This window comes from Hyperoodon ampullatus, assembly GCF_949752795.1.
Source record: "Hyperoodon ampullatus genome assembly, chromosome: 7".
In the NCBI taxonomy this organism is placed as follows: Eukaryota; Metazoa; Chordata; class Mammalia; order Artiodactyla; family Ziphiidae; genus Hyperoodon; species Hyperoodon ampullatus.
This window is the reverse complement of record NC_136920.1, coordinates 14,923,581-14,945,356: the sequence shown is the minus strand read 5'-3', so window position 1 is coordinate 14,945,356 and position 21,776 is coordinate 14,923,581. Positions and strand designations below refer to the sequence as shown.

At 50.6% G+C, this 21,776-nt stretch overlaps 1 protein-coding gene across 1 annotated transcript; it reads right to left on the bottom strand.

Moving 5' to 3' along the window:
- Positions 1-377: 377 nt before the first annotated feature.
- On the bottom strand, positions 378-12,266 carry LOC307055519 (proteoglycan 3-like; the record flags this gene model as incomplete). The annotated part of the gene is made up of 10 exons (XM_079707753.1): positions 378-436; positions 1,244-1,355; positions 2,181-2,312; positions 3,001-3,314; positions 3,763-3,828; positions 10,185-10,296; positions 10,584-10,598; positions 10,824-10,955; positions 11,303-11,582; positions 12,205-12,266. The coding sequence occupies 10 exons, from the start codon at positions 12,264-12,266 to the stop codon at positions 378-380; spliced, it is 1,284 nt and encodes a 427-aa protein (XP_079563879.1).
- Between the last annotated feature and the right edge of the window lie 9,510 nt (positions 12,267-21,776).

Here is a 21,776-nt window from a genome sequence, read left to right as displayed (position 1 = left end):
GGTGGGGCGCGCGGTGTGGAATCCTCGGAGCCGGAACGAGAAGGACCGCCGCCTGGTACGCACTCCGCCCCCAGGTGGCGCTGCAGACACACCCCGGGGCCCCGCCCCCCCCACCCCCCCAAATCCGGCGCCCTACTCCAACATCTTTTACTTTCCTCAAAGTCCCACCCCACTCCCCACGAAACCGGAGTGAATGCTTCCAGGATTTTCCAACCCAGAGTCCAACTCCTCTAAAGTGCTCAATGAAGAAACAAGAGTCAGGAGATGCTGTGGGAAGTCTGGCTTTATGATCCGGAGAGGCTGAGGACAAGTGCCAAGGGTAGGACAGAGGCCACCAGGAGGGCGTGAAGGGAGGATCTCCGTGCCTCTGGCTTGGCTTAGAAGCCGCAGACGAAGGGCAGAGGTGTTTCGCATTGAGCTCGTCGCCAGTGACCCCCTAGCGGTAGAGAGCACAGTGATGTCAGCTGCCCACCTGCGTGTGTGGCCTGTGCTCCCTCCTCCCCTCCTCAGGCACCTCATATGTCATCTTTGCCTGCCGTAGTCATGATCCGATGGCCACAGGTTTCCCACACATCCGGACTAGCCATTGATCTCTTCCCTTGCAGAGGCAATGTGCTAAGTGCTTTATATGGACTATCGTTTAATCCTCACAATGACTCTCCAAGAGGTCAGTGCTGTCATCACTCCCGTTTCACACATGAGGAAACTGAGGCTTAGTGGGAGTGATAACTTGCCTGTGTCTCAGCTGGCAAGTGGCACAGCTGGGATGTGAATCTCGGCCATCTTACTCCAACCCATATGGTCCAGCCATTGTAATAAGTTCCCTCACATCTGGCAGCCATGCTGTTCAAAGCTGGCAAATTATGTCAGCCATCCTTAATGCCCGCATCTTCACCTCATGCCTCATCCACACCTGACATTCACATCTGTTCCTCCCATCTGTCCCCTATTCACTCCTTGTCGCCATCATATCAGAGGAAGGAAAGGAGCCCCCAGGCCCCGAGCCCAGCTTTGCCTGGGAGGATGGAGAGTCCCCATCTAGCCCCTGTACTGGGAGCCTCATCACCTGGTTTTGCTCGAAGGAATCCCTACATCTCAGCCCTCCTCACAGACAGGGACATTGGTTCTCCAGTTGGAGGGAGGGTGTGGGTTTGGGGAGGTGTGTTCAGGCAGCTCAAAGGGACGTGTGTGGGAGTCCACCTTGCCACCCCTTCCCCTTGTCCTGGTGCCCGGCCCCCCTCACCTCTGGTGCTCAGGGCCACACAGTCGCCTCTCCCATTCGCAGGTTGTCCTGAGGCCCAGTGTACAAAATTCCAGGCACTGCCATCAGTCCAGTGAAATTTCTTGCAGCAGAACTAGAGAAGAGAGAGGCTGGGTCAGAGGGCGGAGGTCCAGAGAGACAGACAGATTCTGGGTCTCCAGAAAGCCCACTGGGTATCCCTTCCTGAACACTGTATATATAATCTCCTCTCACTGACTACCTGCCTGGGATACCGTTGAGACCCATCCCTGAGCGTTCGCAGGCAATGACAATGGAAGAGCAAACATCACATCCGGCTATCACACAGAGCAGGCTTCTCAAACTTCACTGTGCACACAGATCTCCTAGGGATCTAGTGAAAAATGCGGATTCTGATTCAGGAGGTCTGGGGCGGGGCCCAAGATCCTGCATGTCTAATGAGCTACCCGGTGATGTTGATACTGCTGGTCCGTGAACCACACTTGAGAAGCAAATATAATGGCACTTATTTGTCCACAATCCCAAGGCCACTCTGAGAGAAGGACCCTACTTTAGAGATGAGGAAACTGAAATTTGGAGGCAGTCATTCAGCTAGTAAGGGACCAAACTAGATATAGAATCTATCTCCTGACGCCGGGAGTGTGCTGGTAAACGTGTAACAACCAGCTCTGGGGGAAGGTGAGAGGCTAGAGGGAAGAAAGAAACCTGATTTGTAATAATTGTCAATTTCCTTGGTGTAAATACATCCACCATGGCAGATTTCAAGCTACAAGCATGAAGCCACTGAACATGGAGTTAGGAAGAGAAGCACTCAATCATCAGTTCTCCTAAGCCGGTATGAGGCAGCTTCAGCTGCTGGGATGAGGCTTTATGCCAGCAGGTGGTCCCTTGAGGCAATCAGAAAGACCTTCGTGTACCTGGGAGTTGGCTCCTCGCTTACCCAGCCCTTGACGAAGCCTCCGATCCAGACCTGTGCTTGGTTGATCCTACTGACCCAGACCTGGATGCGATAGTTGAAATAGGAGTTGTGGATGGAGACGAGGTTGCCTCGGTAGCACTTCCTGCATATACTCTGCAGAGAGAAGAGTTGGGGTAGGAAATTCACTGTTTTCCCTCGAGTCCCTGAGTCTCCAGGAGAGACCGCCTCATCCCTTTCCAAGGCAGAAATCAGGGATCTATCGCCCCCCTGAATCCCGTCTCTTGTTCCTTTATTTGGTGTCAGGAACTTCTTGCAGAAAAGAATAATAATATTCAGAAGAACTACAGCCACCATTTACTGAGAGTTTACAATGACCCAGGGACTATTCTAAATACTTTCCATGTATTATTTAAATCCTCTCCACACCTCCAAGAGGTGGTACGGTACACCTCCATTTTACAAATTGAAGATACAGGAGCCCTGAAAGGTGAAGTGACTTGCCCAAATAAAATGGCTGGTGACAAGCAAAGCCAGGATTGAGCACAGGCATACCTTATACCAAAGCTTTTTATCTAAGCCAGTGGTTCTCAAAGTGCGGTCTCCTGACCAAAAATATCACCACCTGTGAATTTGTTATAAATGCAAACTCTTAAGCCCCAGACTTGCTAAATCAGAAATTGAGGAGATGGGACCCAGAAATCTGTGTTTTAATGAGATTTCTAGGAGACTCTGATGCATACTCGGCTTGGAGAACCATTGGTCCAAATGACAGGGGACAGAAGTTTGCCTCCACTCTTGTCTCCTCCACCTGGTCCCCCATAGTAACCTCCCTGCCATTTACCTGAGCGTCCCCAAACTTCCTCGGGGTCTGCACCAACAGGAAGCGGCAGGTCTTGCACCCAGGACCGCCTGGAAGCTGAATTGTGTCCTCTTCCTTAGGGCACTGCAAATCCTTGTCTAGGGCAGCTGGGTCTGACTCCATGGCCCCCTCATCCTCAAACGCATCTTGATAGCTGGAAGCCACAGCGTCCTCTTCCTCCGACTCAAGCACTCCATCATTCAGGGCCAGCTCTCCCTCCTGTTCCCCCGAACCTTCCAGATCCTGGCTCAGGTCAGCCTGTGTCTCTCTGCTGCCCAGATGGGAGGCATCATTCTCTGGAAAGAAGAGAAGAGGTAACCTGCCCTCAGGCCGGGCTCTCTGTTCTTCCAGGACCACGGACAGCTCTGATGGCCCCACTCAGCCTTCCGAGGGACGCCATCTGGAACCAAGACTGGAAGGATCCCTCGGGGGTTGGGCAAGCCAGAATTCTTGCATCACACACCCAAAGGCATGAGAACCTGGCTGACACCACAGGTGGGGTATTTTGGGAGTGGGAGGCAGCACCTGTGAGAAGCCCTCATCTTCACAGGTGGGTGTTTTTCCTGGCAAAAGAGCCCCGACGGAAAGTTCAGGTCACAGTTCTGAGTCCAGGAGAAATCTAACTAGAGGTGGGCTGGGTCAACTGAAGAGGGGAGGCTGTGGCCCTGGCTCACAAGAGCAAAAACAGATGCAGGAAAGAGGAGAAAAGAGAAAAATGGATGAGGGCGGAAGGGGAGGACTTACCCAGATAGAGAGCAGAAACTGTCCCCAGCAGGACAAGAGGCAGAAGCAGGGGGCATTTCATATCCCCTCAGTCTTGTGACAGGGACACAGCTTCACCTTTCCTCCTTGGGGACTTCTCACGTGTCTGCACGGCCCCTGGCACACAGTGGAGATGCAGTGTTTGCTTCACTGGTGGATTAAAGGGCAAACTAGAGAGCTTCCTTCTCCCCCCGTGAACAGACCCTGAGCTGGAGAGTCAAGAAAAGAACAGGGGGTTGTCAGCTCAAGTACAAAAGACCCTTTTTCCTGAGAGCTCCATCACTGCTCCCTGGGGCAGCACTTAGCTCAGATGCTAGCCGCCATGGGAACAGGTCTGCTCACATTGAGGGCCAATTTCACTCACACGGGGGGTGAAAGGGGAAGGATAGTGGCCATAATGGTCCTAAGGACAGGCCTCCAGGGTGTTTGCCATATAGGGTCCTGCTTCCCCCAGCCCTGGCCCTCTCCTTCCCGGGCAGCCGAGGGAGCACTTACGTCCTCAGAGTCTGGAGCCTCCACTCTCAGTGCCTCTGGCTCCTGGGTGCCAGAGGCAACCCTTATACTGGGCTTTTGGGGAAGTGGGAAGAAGCCAGGACGATTGCCCCAGGCTTGGGCTGGTGGGGGCGGGGGGCGACAGTGGAGCTGATAAGAGGTTTGCTCTGTCCTCCCACCCTTGGGCCCTGCTCTCTGCTGGGACATCAGGGACCTGCCTCCTGCCATATGCAGGTGCCCAAACATCCTTGTATGCTCGAGAAAGCCCCAGATGACTACTGTCCAGGCATGATTATCAGCACCCCTAAAGGGTCCCAGTCTGAACAATACTCTTTAGCCCCAGGAGCAGTCTTCCTCTGGTCAATATTCCAGCAAATGAAGTGGAGAATCCCAGGGAGAGGGAGACCACAGGAGAGGAGGTGGGAGATGAAGGGGAGACTCAGCCCTTCTGAGCTCTTATCTAGACCAAGTACGTTATGTGCATTGCATCCTTGAAAGCTCACCTTCCTAACCTCAGTCCCATGAAAATGTATGATTAGCCCTACTGCACAGATGTGAAAAATGAGATTCAGAGAGGGAAAGTGACTTGCCAAGGTTATGCAGGAAGTGGGGGAACTGGGATTTCTAAGTCTTTGGGGCTCCCAACATTCTCTACTCACCCCATCTCTCTCTCTCTCTCTCTCTCTCTCTCTCTCTCTCCCAGCCTCCCTCCTTCACTCTCTTCCTCTCTCTCTCCTTCTCCCTCTCCATCTCTTTCTTATCTTTAATATGTGAAAAACTTATGCTCCTTCCTTTATGCTGTGGCTCTAGATCAAGTTTCTCAACCCTTGCACTATTACTATTTGGAGTCAAATCATTCTTTGTTGACGGTTGGGGGAGGGGCTGTCCTGTGTCTTGTAGAAAGTTTAGCAGCATCTCTGGGTCTCTACCCACTAGATGTCAACCGTGCCTCCCCAGATCATGTCACTCAGAAATGTCTCCACACATTTTCAAATGTCCTCTGGAAAGAAAAAGTACCCCTGTTGAGGATCACTGATCTAGAACATGCTATTTTGTCCAACCTTGAGGCCTATCTTTCTGGTGGGGAGGCAGCAGCTGGAATGGAAACCTTCATGCAGAGTCATTCAGATGCTCTGTGGGCCAGCCTCCCCACACCACCCCGACTCCCCATCTCCCACCAGCCCTCTTTCATGACCAAGGTCAAGACTGAGGGGAAGGCACTTGCCTCAGTTGCAAAATTTAAGGGGACACTAAAGAACTCAGTAGTCAAGATAAATAAATATTTAATGCCATCTTTCTTAAAAATCAGAATCGATGTAAAGCTACCATGATGAACAAAACGTCAAAATATTAATCAATCAAGTTCCAGCCACATTCACTGCAATCCAAGGAGAGGCCAGCAAGTGCTGAGCCTTGATTTTGCCAGACATCACTGCCAAGAGCTTGTGGCCCTGTCAGGGTGGGTGACTCCACTCTGTGATATCCTAGCTGGGCAGTGCATATTTGTTCCTTGGATTCCAGCCCAGCCCTCCAGCGCTCAGGGCATCAGGGACAGGTCACCCAGAGGGTGAAAAGGCCTGGATTCCTTCCACTCCTCTGCCCTCTCAGGGGACCTACAAATGGAGAAGTATCTGAGTGGTCACTTCTGGGCCTGAATTCAGAGTAACGGTCTCGGCTGTTATCTCCCTGGCCCAACGGACGCAACCCTCAGCTTATCTACCTGACTTGGCGGTTGATTGTCTAATTCCAGGGCCACAAAACCTGGTCTCCAGAGTTCAAGCAGGAGACTTCCTTAGCTGGGGAGGGGTGGAAAACTAGCCCCCCTCCCCATTATTCTCCCCAGTCCTGGGGCCCAGGCCAGGGGCCTCATTTCACTCAGTGGTTGGGATGAGCAATAAGGTTGGCTACTCCCGTTAGCCAGCACCACGATAAGCTTTACAAGCGTTGCTTCATGTAAACGTCCCTGTATTACACATTAGGAAACAGCATCTCAGAGAACTTAAATAAGTTACCCAAGATTACACAGCAAGTCAGAGACAGGCCTAAACCAAGACCTTTCGGCTCCCTAGTCACCCCCACGCCTGCCTTCCCTCTACTTCCTCTCTCTGGCCTGCCTCTCCCCGGGGTTGACCTTGGGCAAAGACATCCCAGGGACTTCAGGGCCCTGCTCAGTCACCACGGTGATATCTGATGTAAAACTGGAAATAACTCCTTTTTTTTTTTTTTTTTTTTTTGGCCACGCGGTGCAGCATGTAGGATTTTAGTTCCCCGATCAGGGATTGAACCCACGCCCCTCGCAGTGGAAGCGCGGAGTCTTAACCACTGGGCCGCCAGGGAAGTCCAGAAATGACATTTTTGAAGGTCTACCACATTCCAAACACTATGCTTCATTAAGGCTTTCCCATCCATTATCCTACTTACTTAATCTTTACAATCATCCTGCCAATTAGACACTGCCATCCCAGCGCGCAGACCTACCACACAAGCTCAGAGAGGTGAAATAACTTGCCCAAGCTCACACAACTAGTTAGAAGTGGCATGTCTGACCCTAGTCTGTTTGACTCCTACATCCTTGCTTTCTTTGATTCACCCTAATGTGTTACTCCCAGACTAGCCAACGGTGCCCACCTTTTCAGCATCCATGAAACGCCAACTCTCTGGCTGACTGTTTGCATCTATCTTCACAGGGGTTTCAAACTCTGTCTCTCGTCTCAAATTTCCATCCAGCCCCACGTTATGCAGAGGGCAGCATAGTGTGACGTCTTGATAGAATGGAATCACCATTCCAGGGTCAGCCCCTCTGGGTCTCAGTTTTCCCATCCATAAATTGAGGCTAAGGACAGGACCTACCTCAAATGAGATCAGCTCCAGTAAAGCCCTCAGAACAGCACCTGGCATGTGGAGCTGGGGGTAGCCCTTGTCAGGAAACTGAGACCGAACTGTGACCCTAATCAGCAAGTAAGTGCTGAGAGCTGCTTGAGCTCCCGCTCTGTGTCTGGCATGACGATGCAAGGAACACTAGGGTTACCACTGTAAAGACACAAGCTGAGCTTCCCAGAGCTTCGTTAGCATCATTTTGGACAGGAAAAATACCACACAAGCCCTTATTTGGGGACATAAGGCCAGTCCTCTTATTTCATTTAAAGCTTTTTTTTTTTGGGGGGGGGTGGTACACGGGCCTCTCATGTTGTGGCTTCTCCCATTGCGGAGCACAGGCTCTGGACGCGCAGGGTCAGTGGCCATGGCTCACGGGCCCAGTCGCTCCACGGCATCTGGGATCTTCCCGGACCGGGGCATGAACCCATGTCCCCTGCATCGGCAGGCGGACTCTCAACCACTGCGCTACCAGGGAAGCCCTAAAGCTTTTCTTGAGGATGCATCTTTAACATGCATCCTGTAATGTGCACTGTAGCATGCACTGCTTGAGGCATTGTCACGGAGGGGATGCACCCACGTAACCCAGGCCAGGTCAAGATACAGGATGTTACCCAAATGCTCCTTCATGCCCCCTTCTTGACATTAATCCCCCAAAGGAGACCTTTGTGGACTGGAAGTCACGCTTCTGTCACAAACCACTGCCAGCAAGAGAGATTTGTGAGGAATAAAACAAGGTCTCACCTGAGCACAAAGTCTCTTGATACAGACACTGGCACCTATTTAGTGCTTAATACATGAGGGGTTTTAAAAAAGAGGGGATGTGTGTATACGTATGGCTGATTCACTTCACTGTACAGCAGAAACTCACACACCGTTGTAAAGCAGCTATACTCCAATAAAGATCAATAAACAATTAAATGAGAGATTTTGTTACTCTTTATTAGTAGTACTGGAATAAAGAGAAGCAATGCCTCCCCACACCAGAATACAAAGTCCATGAGGGCAAGGAGGGAACGTTCTCCCAGTGCATCCTCCACGGCACACAGCACAGGGCTGAACTCGTAAGAGTGTGTCAGAATTCCACCGTCACTGAAACCAAGAGAACAGCAGTTACAAAGGACCTCAGTGTGATTTCTATCTTTTTCAACTTCCTGTGCAACCTTGAGTAAGTAGCCTCTTCTATCTGGGCCACCAGATAGAACGGAATCCCTGGGGCCATCTGTACTTCTAAGAATTTGAGGAGCCCTGGAGGAAATGGGCTTCGGAGCATTGATGCCTTACTTTCTGCTCACCTCCCCATTAGAGGGAGGGTTCAGAATGCCTTCCTTCCTCACCTCTGATTGGGACTCCCTCATCTCCAGCTGGGTTGGAGTCCAATGCCCCAAGATGAACCCAAGGGTAGATGAGTCTCTCGTGCCTCCGCTCTGTGCTCTGTCCCCATATGATCATGTCCTGGAAGCAGCCGACACTTCCAGACATGAAATCCTAATGGTTCAAAGAACATGCTCTGGAGATACTTGAATCACAGCACGGGTCACATTTAGATGTTCAGCCTTGGGTAAAAAAGCAGGTCATAACTCCTCTGAGCCTGGTTCTGTACAATGGGATAATAATTACTGATCGAACAAGGTCATCGGGCTTCCCTGGTGGCTCAGTGGTTGAGAGTCCGCCTGCCGATGCAGGGGACACGGGTTCGTGCCCTGGTCTGGGAAGATCCCACATGCCGCGGAGCGGCTGGGCCCGTGAGCCATGGCCGCTGAGCCTGCGCGTCCGGAGCCTGTGCTCTGCAACGGGAGAGGCCACAGCAGTGAGAGGCCCAAGTACCGGGAAAAAAAACAAAAAAAAACAAGGTCATCTTTGTAAGATGCCTGCCACAGCAGGGGGTACTTTGTGGGTGCACAATAAGAGGTAACAATTAGTAGATGCTCTTGTGCTTGTATTACAAACATCTGTATGTTCCCGAATGGCAGGGAGCTGTGTCTTGTCATATTCCCAAACCTTACACAGAGTTGGACCTATAGCAGTTTGTCTTCTATTGAGATTCCCCGGAAACAGACCCTGAGGCAAGGATTTGAGTGCAAGTAGTTTATATGGGAGGTGCTGGGACAGTAGTAGGGAAGAGGAGAGTTCATGTGGGGAAGAGAAGACAGCCAATAAAATGTGTGTTATAAAGCCAGCTACCTCAGTGGATAACTGGAAGTTAATCCCACTGGGAAACGCTGGGAAGCAGTGCCCGATACTTGCCCCAGAATTATTCCACTTGAGGGGGCAAAGGACTGGGGTGCTCATACACCCACTCCTGAGAGTTGTGGGCTGTTCCCAGGGACACGTTAATATCCTGGCACATTAAGGCGATCACAGGTTGTGGGAGAGGAAGAAAAGGCCCTCAGACGTGGAGATGCAAATACAGTACATTGAGAATTCACCTTGAAAGTCTGGAGAGAGATGCGTGGTGTCCTGGCAGCACCTGCAATGCACGAGCCCGGTAATTGGGTGTCCTATGAAAAGAGCCACCTGAGCCCATTCCTCTGTCTCGGGCCACACAGACCCCACCCCATGCTCCATCCTCCTTGAGAGTGATAACTTCTGTTCCTTTTCATGAAAGACAGTAGGGTGGGGAGGTGTGGTCCTTGTATGGCAGAAAGCTCGTGGGTGGGGCGAAGCAGAGTAAATCAATGATTGGAAGAAAAAGAAATCAGTTTCAGGAAAACAATTTTATTGCTGGGGGCTGGAGGGGAGGGGATGGGAGGAGGCTGCCCACAAAGCTCCAGCTCAGTAGGAACAGATGATCGGGAGACCCACGCCACAGGGAGCTCGACGCCAGTGGCCTCCTGTGAAGACGCAACAGGAAGGAGTCTCAGCCTCTTGTTCTCCCTGACGCAGCCCCAGTAGGGCCTTCCCCTCTCCCTACCCCACACCTCAGTGGAGGTGAGTCTAAAGAGCCAGGAGGCCTCTCCTGTGCAGGGTCTGGCTCTTCCTGGAGCCTCCTCCCTCCCAGGCCTTGCCATTATTCATCCCCACTCCCACCACCTCACTTCCGGTGCACAGGATCACACATCTACCAGCACTGCCCCAGAGCTGGCCAGCAGCCCCGTATGCAAAATTCCAGAGAGTGCCATCAAGCCAGCAAAAGCGTGTGCAGCGACCCTAGGGGAGGCAAGAGGGAAAGAGGTGGGCTGGGACACGGGCAAAGGGAAAGCAGGTAGGCAGAGCTGGGACTATCCCTGCCTGACCCTCCCGCTGCCTGCCAGGCATCAGCCCTTAAAGGACTGCTGGACCACAATGGACGCAGTCCTGGTCAACTGAAATGTAGATCCACAGTGCTTGTCACCATCACATTCTATGCATTCCAGTGACACCCCCATCCTTTTGGCTCTAACAAGAGGTAGGGCAGGAGTTCCAACCCCACCCTACAGAGGAGGAACAAGGCTCACGGTCTTGCCCAGGTCCTATAGACAGTCAGAGACTGAGCAGAACTCGCACCTAAACATCCTGATTCTAAATGCTTGGCTGTTCCCGATGCCTAGGCAGCCCCCTTGTTGTCTCACCCAGGTGTCCATCTATCCCCAGTTCTTCAGGGGATTGTAGAGGAGAAGCACAGACAAATCTGCAGCAGGTTGAACATGGGCTGGGGTCAGGGGGTGCCCCCCACTGAGAGCTGGGACCCCTCTTACCCAGCCGGTGACCTGGCATCTGATCCAGACTTGGCCCTGGTTGATCTGTCTGACTAAGCACTGGATCTGGTAATTAAGGCTGAAGTTGTGGATGGAGATGAGTCTGCCCCGGTAGCACCTCTGGCAAGTCAACTGCAGGGCAGAATGAAAGAGGAAGAATGGAGTGCCTGTCCCACAGGAATTCACGTCACCTTAGTCCTGGGTGTCTAAGTCTCCAAAACTCACCCGCCACCCCACCAGCCCCACAGACATTTGAAGGCTGGAGATTAAGATGAAACTTCTGTTTCCGCATGACCCTCACCTCTTACCCCCAACACCTCTGCGGGTCTCAGCCTCTGCTAACACCCCCAGGGTCCTCAGTGCGGAAAATGACCAGCGACACAGAGGCTGGAGCCACCAGCTCCCCATCGCCACCCTGGGCCTCAGCCTCAGCCACTGGCCACTCACCTGAGCATGAATAAAATTCAGGGCCTCCCCACCAGGAGGAAGCGGCAGGTCTTGCATCCAGGGATGCCCTCCAGTTTTGCTGTGTCCTCATCCTTAGGACACTGAAGGTCCCTGTCTACCTCATCCAAGGCTGCGATGGACTCAACAGCCCCCTCTTCCCTGGGGGCATCTTCACTTCCAGAGCCCCTGTCTTCCTCTTCCTCTAGCAGCATCGGCTCCTCCACAGGGACCCCCTTTGCCTCACTTTCTGGCACCTCCCCAACCTGAGGCAAGGTGTCATCTCCCAAGGGGCTCTCAATGTTGGACATTTCAGTTCCTGGCAAGAAGAAAGGCCAAGTGCCCCTCCTTCACATCTTCCCCTCTTCCTCCCCAGAACCACGGACAGCTCCCTCCTGGCCCCAGGCATTTGCAAGCTGAGCCCTGGAAGAAGAAGAACCCGGAACAGAGCCCACCCCACCCCAGGAGAAGCCAACCTCCCACATGAGGTCCTGGTGGTGACGGGCATGAACTTAGAGTCAGGCAGTTGTGGGTTTTGTTCTGGTTCCATCATCTACTAGCTTTAGTTCTTCATTTGTGACATGGGTATAGCACACCACATACCTCATGGGGATGCTATGAGGATTAAAGGAGATAAGGCATAGAAAACGCTTAGCACAGCACACTCGGTGAGCTCAAAGTAAAAGAAGCGATCATTTGATCATCGTTTGCATCTTGCAGAAAGGACAACATTGAGACCGTCACAGTAGAACCAAGACTGCAGACATGCAGATGCCCTGAGGAATCCATTCAACTCCAGCTCTAGAGTCCCCGCTCCTTTCTGTGCAGAGATCCTGAAAGAGGGGATGGCCAGAGAGGAAGGGGGCTATGTGACTCTGACCGTATAAACTATAGAAAGGAGTCAAGTAGAGAAAGAAAGGCTGAAGGTCAAGGAGACTTTCTCAGATGAAGAGCTGAAACTGTCCCAAGTAGAAGAGCCAGAAGCAAGTGGAGTTCCATTTTGGCTTTATCCTGCAATGGAGAACAGAGTTGGACACACACACACACATACACAAGAGCCACACCATTAGGGGACCTTGAGAGGGAGGTGGAGAAAGAGAAAGCATGAATAGAAGTCAAGATGGGATGGAAAAGCTACTGCTGTGCCCACGCCCTGATGCTCTAGGACACTGAGACCTCTTTCTGAATAGAGTGAAGCAGACCATGAGGGGCAGCCAAGGCTGACTTTCCTGTGGGCTTGGATGGGAAGAAGGGAGTATTACCTTTCTTTGTTTGTACTTAATGGTCTCCGCAGAGTCTACGAAAAAAGAGAGGATCAAGACAACATGATTGTTGGCCTTCTTAGGAACTCACAGCCCTTGGAAAGCATGTCTCCTCTTCAAAGCTCAGAAAGCCACACACACCCTCGCATCCTCCATGCTCTGCCTTCCCCAGCCAAGGAGGGCTTCCACAGAGCTCAAAAGAAATGTGATAGGCTGAGGCTGAGAAGTCCTGACCCTGCTGACATCTGAGAGCCACACACAGTCCCAGCCAGCCCTCTAGAACCTCTCAGCCTGAGTCAGGCGCCTCCCAGGAGATTGAACATTTACTTAGGACCAGCTCCACTGCAACAGGGAAGGCACGCACTAGCCCAGAGCTCTTCCTGGGTCCCGAGGCGCACCCCAAACTATGTCCTCCTTCACTCCATCCCACAATGATGCTTTATATAGGAGCTTTGTAGGAAGTTCTCCAGAGGCAGGAGGGTTTGCCTCACAGCCTGAGGAAGATGGGAGGGCTGAAAAGAACCATTTCTTCACATCTCTGGAGCCCATTCATTCTCTCCTGACACCCCTTTCAGGAACCTGGGGGCCATTCTGGGCTTGCTCTGGGCCAGTGGTTCTTATCCTGGGCTGCACTTCAGAATGTCCTAGGGAGTTTTCCAAAATACACAGCACTCCTGCTTTACTGATGGGGATGTGACTGCCACAGATATTTTGGAAACACATCTGTCAATATCTATTCAAATTAAAAGTGTACAGATCAGGACTTCCCTGGCAGTCCAGTAGTTAATACTCCATGCTTCCACTGCAGGGGGTGGGTGTTCGATCCCTGGTCGGGGAACTAAGAGCCCACATGCCGCAAGGGGCAGCCAAAACAAAAAAACGTGCATAGATCATTTGATCCATTTGAGTTTTTGGACATTATCCTTTGGAAATAAAAGTACCTATAAATAAAAACACTTTTACAAAGTTGGGTATTGCTTTACCATTTACAGACATCAAAACAACCCATATCCATCAGTGGAGCATTGAGTAAAATGTGGCTCATCTATTCTACAGAATATAATGTGACTCTTGTTTGTTTGTTTGGTTGGTTGGTTGGTTGGTTTTTGGCCGTGCTGCGCAGCTTGCGGGATCTTAGTTCCCCGACCAGGGATCGAACCCAGGCCTCAGCAGTGGAAGTGCAGAGTCCTAACCACTGGACCTCCAGGGAATTCCCCAGAATATAAGGTGACTCTTTAAAGAAGATATGGACCTATATCTGTAAACCTGAAGAGATGTGTATGCTGTACTGTGAAGTGAAAAAAGAAAAGCAAAATACAGAGAAATACTTACAAAAGTCTGAGAATACTTTTGTAAAGGAAAAAACCATATGTGAGTATCTATCTGTGAGTTTCCTTTACATAACCACAGACTGTAGAGCTGGTGTACTAAACGGGATTCACACCAGCCTGCTTACTTTGGTGGCCTCCAAGAGTAGATGAAGCAGAGGGAAGAAAGGGGAGGGAGATTGTTGTTTTCCTTCTTTTTATAGCTCTGCATGTTTCAATGGTTAGGATGTGTGTACTCACTCTGAAATTTTGCAAGAGAGCTTATTAAAGATTTTAAAAATACACAAACCCCTAGGGACTTTCCTGGTGGCACAGTGGTTAAGATTCCGAGCTCCCAATGCAGGGGGCCCAGGTTCGATCCCTGGTCAGGGAACTAGATCTAACATGCATGCTGCAACTAAGAGTTCACATGCCACAACTAAGGAGCCCACATGCCACAACTAAGGAGCCCACCTGCTGCAACTAAATAAATAAAAAAATAATTTAAAAATACACAAACCCCACCTTGAGACATTTTGATTGGCTAGTAGATCTAGAGTGGAGGGCAGATGTATGCCTTTTTAAAAAGCTTCCCAGCCGATTCTGATGGAAAATGTATCTGAGAATCACTGTCCTGGGGATGTCTGAGCACAGGAAATGTTCACATCTGCCTAACTCCACTTTCCTTCAAAACTTAGCCACTCAGTTGGCCAGTGTACCAGCCTTGATTATGGTAATATTTACTGCACATTTTAAACCTCTGTGCACTGCATCTATTACCTCACTTACAACAGCCTAGTGTGCTAGGTAGGTGTTATCTCCGTGGTTCAGGTGAGAAATCCAAGGCTCCATGCGGCTCCTAACCCACTCCCCACACCCCCTCCCCATATTGGATCAAACTCCATGTGTTTGTCCTTCAGAGTGCTTTCTGGAGTTAGTCATTCTCTCTTTATTGTGAAATTATCTGGTTAATGGGTCAACATCTATCTCCCTCCCTAGACTACAAGTTCCTGGATAGCAGAGACCATGTCCGTTTACTCACCTTTGTAGCCTTGGTGCCTACACATAGTAGCGCCTGCACATAGTAGGTCCTCAATAAACATTGTTGAATGAATAAACGAATGAACAGTTAAGCAAATTGCTCAGGTAAATAAGTTGGGATTCAAATCCAGTTCTCTCTGGCACCAAATTTCTCTTCCCTTCCATGTGCCTGTTGTATGTCAAAAACTAGGCTGTCTAGGTGGAGACAAAACACAGTAAATTATAATCCTTGCCCTCAATTTGCTTGCAATCTAACTGGTAAGAGGAGACACATCCCGATAAAACAAGAGGAGATGGGTTAAGACCCAAGCTGAGAGGCACTCTCTGCTGATTCAGAAGAAATTCCAGAGTGGAAGAGTGTACGTAAGGCTCTAGGAAAACAAGGAGCTGAGTCTCATCTGGATGGATTTGTGGTGAATAGAAGGGAAGGAAACAGGTTGTCCAGGTAGAAAGAAGGGCATGAGCAAGGTGTGCAAGTGGTGTGACATTGGCATGTGCACAGGACAGGGTCCTTTCATAACTAAAGTCAATAATAGTATGCACCTTGGAAGAGGGTGGGAAAAACAGGGAACCAGTACATCCCATCTTGAGCCAAGGATGGAGATATCCTTCTCCTGTATCCACTGACTTAATGAGACAGACACAGGAATAAGGGGATGACTCAACGAGAGCCAAGACAGGAGCTCTGAGCTGCGTTCTGCTCACTCCCATCCCGGGCCGCCCCGGCAGGGCCACTTTACATGTATGTGGAGAGAGCTATTACAGTCAGACAAGGACAGGATGGAGCCGACTCTTAGAGCCCAGTTGGTGGCTTGGCACTGGTTTTTTTCTGGTCACACCATGCGGCTTGCGGGATCTTAGTTCCCCCGACCAGGGGTCGAACCAGTGCCCCCTGCAGTGGAAGCGCGGATTCTTAACCACTGCACCGCCGGGGAAGTCCTGGGAAGTTCTCCTTTAGGTCACACAATCCACAGTCTGAAATCCACAGCTAAGTGAACACAGAAATTCCATTTCCTTGACATCCAGTGGAGGTATAGAGCAGTGGCTGAGAGTGTCGGTTCTGGAATCAGACAGTCCCAGTTTGAATTGAGACTCTACCACTTAGTAGCTGTGTGACACTGGACAAGCTTCTTAACCTCTCTGTACCTCATTGTCATTGTTCATAAAGTGGGGATAACAACATCTGCCTCGCTGGGAACGAATGAGATAGCACATTTGCAGCAGACACGCCGTGAGCTGCACAGCCTCCTCCTTGCCTTCTGGCTTCTGGGATTCCATTTCCTATGGATCTTGGTGGGGGCCAGGCCTCTTATTATTGAAGACAAATGTGACAGATAGATTCCCAGCTTCCTTCATAGCTAAGGCATACGACTAGGCTCCATCAAATAGAAGCATCTATTCAAGACTTTGAATAGAGCTAGGGACCAAAAAGTGGGGGCCATGAAGACCTCTCTCTGGTGGTAGTAATGATGAGATTGAGTTCCTGGGGACCTCTCTGATGGTCCAGTGGTTAAGAATCCACCTTCCAATGTAGGGGACGTGGGTTAAATCCCTGGTCGAGAAACTAAGATCCTACATGCCACGGGGCAACTAAGCCCACGCGCTGCAACTACTGAGCCCGCACGCCAAAACTAGAGAGCCTAAGTGCTGCAACTAAGACCCAATGCCGCCAAAAATAAATAAATAAAATATTTTTTTAAAAAAGAGAGATTGAGCTCCTGGGGCTGCAGTGGTCATAGGGCTAGAGGATAGACCCAAGGTCCAAGCCTTACAGCACCCCGGGTGCCAGCCACAAGGTCTGAATCTCAGCAGCAGCAGTGGGATCTTCCCCAGACCTGATCTGTGGCCTGGTTTTGGCCTCACACCTGGTCCTCTAAGCCCTTCCTGCAAACTTATGATCTACCCGCTTTCCTTTTTTTTTTAATATTTATTTATTTATTTGGCTGCATCAGGTCTTAGTTGCAGCACACAGGATCTTCGTTGAGGCATGCGGGATCTTTCATTGCAGTGCATGGGCACTTCGTTGTGGCACACGGGCTTCTCTCTAGTTGTGGCACGCGGGCTCTAGAGCACGCAGGCTTAGTTGCCCCGGGGCATGTGGAATCTTAGTATCAAACCCACATCCCCTGCATTAGAAAGCAGATTCTTAACCACTGGACCACCAGGGAAGTCTCAACCCCATTTCCTTATTTTTATTTTTATTATTTGGCTGCGTTGGGTCTTCGTTGCTACCTGCAGGCTTTCTCTAGTTGCAGCGAGCAGGGGCTACTCTTCATTGTGGTGTGCGGGCTTCTCATCGCGGTGGCTTCTCTTGCTGCGGAGCACGGGCTCTAGAGCGCAGGCTCAGTAGTTGTGGCGCTTGGGCTTAATTGCTCCGTGGCATGTGGGATTTTCCCAGACCAGGGCTCGAACCCGTGTCCCCTGCATTGACAGGTAGATTCTTAACCACTGCGCCACCAGGGAAGCCCCCCATTTCCTTTTGATAAATTCGTTTTTCTCTCAGATCAGCCAGGGAGAGTTTCTTTTGCCTGCCACTAAAAGCCCTAACAGATACAGCATTTAGCACAGAAACTGGCATTCAGTTATTGCTCAACAAATGACAGCTACTTGTGTAAGTGACTGAGGTCTTTGGGCTGACCCACATTAATCAAGTTCTCAAGAGACCAATGTCTACATCCGGTACCAATGATATAATTTAGGTTGACCTATATCCGCAAGGGACCCACTTAGGGCCCTCTGATCAGCATGTTCTCTCCCTGCATCCCAAGCTACAGTGTGCTCAGTTTACCTGGATTTTGAATGGAAGCAGAGAGCTGGAGGTCTCGGGGCCCAGTGCCTTTGAGCCTCAGGCCTGCCTTCTTCCCCCAAGAAGTGTTGGACAAACATTGCAAGATCCTGAGTCTTAGGAATCCCCCTTTCTACCTCCCAAAGTTACTCCAGAGCTTGGATGACCCTAAACAGACTCAGTCATCCATTTCCATATCAGCACTCCCATGGGGGATCCCAGCAGACAACCCCTGTATTTCATCTTTCCTGATCTCATTCTCAGGGACTCATCCCAACTTTAGACTCACGGGAGAGCTTGCGGTAGCCCCGGTACAGCCTGTCCAGGGGCAGACCTGGCACTGAGGCATCTGCCCTGCCACAAATGTGCACACGTGTCTACAGGGCGCTGAGCAGAGGTCACCTTGGCGAAGGTGGCCAATACCAAGGAAGTCTGGTTTATGTCCCTCCATGACCAACACAGAGCAGCTTGAAGGTAGAAAGCACTGCAGCTCCAAATACCCAACTCACCTACTCAGCCCTCATCTCCACTTGCACCCTCCCCACACCCTGCCCCAGGGTTTATCAACCTAGAAACGATGAATGGATTCAAGGGGCCATGAATTCTGCAAACATAGACAACATATGGCATGATGTTTCTAGGGTGAGTGTTCAAACCATCCATAAGATGGCTCTATGTCCTCCCAAAAGGCAAAGGAACTTCTCACTTTACTGGATGATCTGTTCTCAAATCGCCAGGAATGACCTCCATCCTTCTCCACCAAAAACGTCCTCCTTGGCTCTCGTAATCAGCGGAATTCTAAGACGTCCCTGAAGATCCTTCTCCCACTCCCGTGCACATACGGTGCATAATCCCTGGGACTGTACATAGGGACATAGGATGGATTTTACTCCTATGGTTGTGTTATATTATATGGCACAGTTGACCTTATGAAAGGGAGAATATCCCGGATGAGTCTGATCTAATCAGGCAAGCCCTTTAAAGTGACTGGGCTCTTTCTGAAGTCAGAGATTACAAACATGAACAGGATTCAACTCAAGGGAGGCTCTCCATTGCTGGCTTTGAGGACGGAGGGCAAGGAATGTGGAGCAGCCCCCATGTGGCAGCCAGCCAGGAACAGCAGAAGGAACAGAATTTTACCACAACCATGTGAGCTTGGAAGAGGACCCCGAACTCTAGATGAGAACACAGCTCAGCCAACACCTTGATTTTAGCCTTGAGAGATGCTGAAAAGAAAATCCAGCCTTGCCATGCCCGCACTTCTGACCTACAGAACTATGAGCTAATAAATGTGTGCTGTTTGAAGTCACTAAATCTGTGCCAATTTGTTATGTGGCGTAGAAGACACATACAACCCTCCAGGCCCATTTCCTTCCCAGGATGAAACTTACAGTTAGTGCAATTGATGGTGGGGGATTGATTGGCACAGGGGAGTGTCCCATAGGAATGGACTGGAGGACCTTCTAAAGAACCCAGGGAAAGAAGGTCAGGAAATATGGACAGGGAGAAAGGGAGGTTTGATTCCAGCCAGAGGTCCCACCACCCTTCCCCTCAGACCATAAGAGGCTGGTTAGCCTCTTCTAGCTCCAAGTTCTGCCCTCAGAGAAGCAATGAGCTGCAGGAGCCAGAACTTCAGAGCTGATCAACTGCCCGCTGCCTGGGCTTAGCCAACATCTCCCTGGGGGCAGATAAGAGGTGGTAAAAGGACTAACATCACCCCAGGGTAAGCAGCCCAGGAGACAGAGACCTGGGCCTTTGCTCTGTGAAATCAACCTTGATTTACAGCTCCTTTGACACTTCCCCCTTTAGATGCCCCAACAATTGACATAGACCAAGGCCTGGGCTGCTAGGGCTGGAAGGGCCTTTAGAGTTGACCCAGTCCAGTCTCCATGCCTAAGATATGGAGGACTCAGATGTCCTGATTCCCAGTTCAGTGCTTTTCCTTCGCCCTTGGTGAGAGAACCCCCCTTGGCCTCCAGGCATCTCCTCTCCCAGGGACTGTGTACACACAACAAGGTTAGAAGGAATACGTCTTTGCAGTCAGTGCCCATCCCCCACCCCACCTTCCACCTTCAATACTTCCCCAGACCATCTAATTCTCTCCATCTCTGCTGCCACCTCCTTAGCCCAAGCTGCCAACCTTTGATAACGTACATCCGAGCCCATCATCCCCATGCTTGCTATTCAGTGTCTTCCTTCTGTGCTAGCAGTTCATCCAAACTCATTACCATTGCCTTCAAGGGCCTCCATGGTCTGGCTCTTGTCTACTTGTCCAACCTCACTGGTGTGTGTGACCCTTGTCATACTGGTTTCTGCTCCATTGGCCAAGTTAAAGTTTGGTACTGGCTCCTTCTCATCTAGCGGGTCTCAGCTCCAAGGTCGCCTCCTCAGAGAAGTCTTCTCTGATGACTCTTTCTAAAGAAGCCCACTCTGGGGACTTCCCTGGTGGCTCAGTGGTTAAGAATTCACCTGCCTATGAAGGGGATACGGGTTCGCGCCCTGGTCAGGGAAGATCCTACGTGCCGCAGAGCAACTAAGCCCCTGTGCTGCAACTACGGAGCCTGCACTCTAGAACCCACAAGCCACAACTACTGAAGCCCGTGCGCCTAGAGCCCGTGCTCCACAACTAGAGAAGCCACCACGGTGAGAAGCCCGTGCACCTCAACGAAGAGTAGCCCCTGCTTGCTGCAACTAGAGAAAGCCCGCGCGCAGCAATGAAGACCCAACGCAGCCAAAAGTAAAATTAATTAATTAATTAATTAAATTTTTTTTAAAAAGCCCACCCAACCCATTCGCATATCTAGTTACACTGGTGCACATCATTCATTTACTTCCATCAGAACATTTGCCAAAGTGATACAATCTTGCTCTTTCACTGCTTTCTTGTTTACTGTCTGTCTTTCCCAGTAGGAAGTAAGTTCTTAGAAAACAGGGACCTCATCTTTCTTGCTCACTGTCTAGAACTCTACCCAGATCATAGAAGGAGTTTTTCAATTAGCTGATTAATCAACTTGAAATTTACTTCCTGGAGAAAGTCCAGCTGAGTTAAAGTCAAAGTCCATTAATTTCAATTCTACAGGTGTCTTTCTGAGCCCCACCTGCCATGGACACAATCGTGGGCCAGGCTCTGTGCACTGGGTCATACATTCATTCATTCAGTAAATACTCAGAGGTGGTCTCTAATCTCAGGGAGGCTTCATGTAGCTGATAAAGCAAGACAAACAAAATGAACCTCTTAGTAAAACAAGGCACTGTATTGAGTGGACACTTAGAAGGATAAAACTTTCACTTGCTAGAAGATACCAATTTTCTGTGCTACCAGAGTCACATTAAGGGCAAGGGCAGGCAGAGAGGGCTTCCTTGTAAAGGTGTTCCTTGGCCTGGGCTCTGAAGGATTGACAGACAGGAGAGGAGAGGCAGAAGAGAAGTAGGAGGCATTCTAGGAGCCAAACCATGGCCCTGAACTGCTGGAATTTGAGCCAGGATATGGAGGATTGCTGTTTCCTGGAGGTTGTCAAAGAACGAGGTGGGTTCGTTTCTCGGCACCAAAGCCAAGCTCCTCCAATGAGCAGTGTAGACTTGCTGGCCAGTTTGTCAACCCCCTCGACTCCTTACACCATAGTAATCTGGTTTCTGCCCACCCCGCATTGCTCCACGGAAACTACTCTTGCCAAGGTCCCCACTGACCACCTAATTGCCAAACCCAACAGACATTCTTCAGTTCTTGTCTTATTTGACCTCTGCAGTGCCTGATACCTCTTTACTTCCTCCTTCTTAAAAACAGCCTCTTTTCTTAACAACTTCTCTAGCCATGCCTTCCCAATTTCTGCTGCTGGGCTCCTCTTCCTCTTCTGGAATTTTAAGTGTTGGCCATCACCTGGTTTCTTTTTTTTTTTTTTAGCGGTACGCAGGCCTCTCACTGTTGTGGCTTCTCCCGTTGCAGAGCACAGGCTCCGGACGCGCAGGCCCAGCGGCCATGGCTCACGGGCCTAGCCGCTCCGCGGCATGTGGGATCTTCCCGGACCGGGGCACGAACCCGTGTCCCCTGCATCGGCAGGCGGACTCTCAACCACTGCGCCACCAGGGAAGCCCCATCACCTGGTCTCTTGGTGCC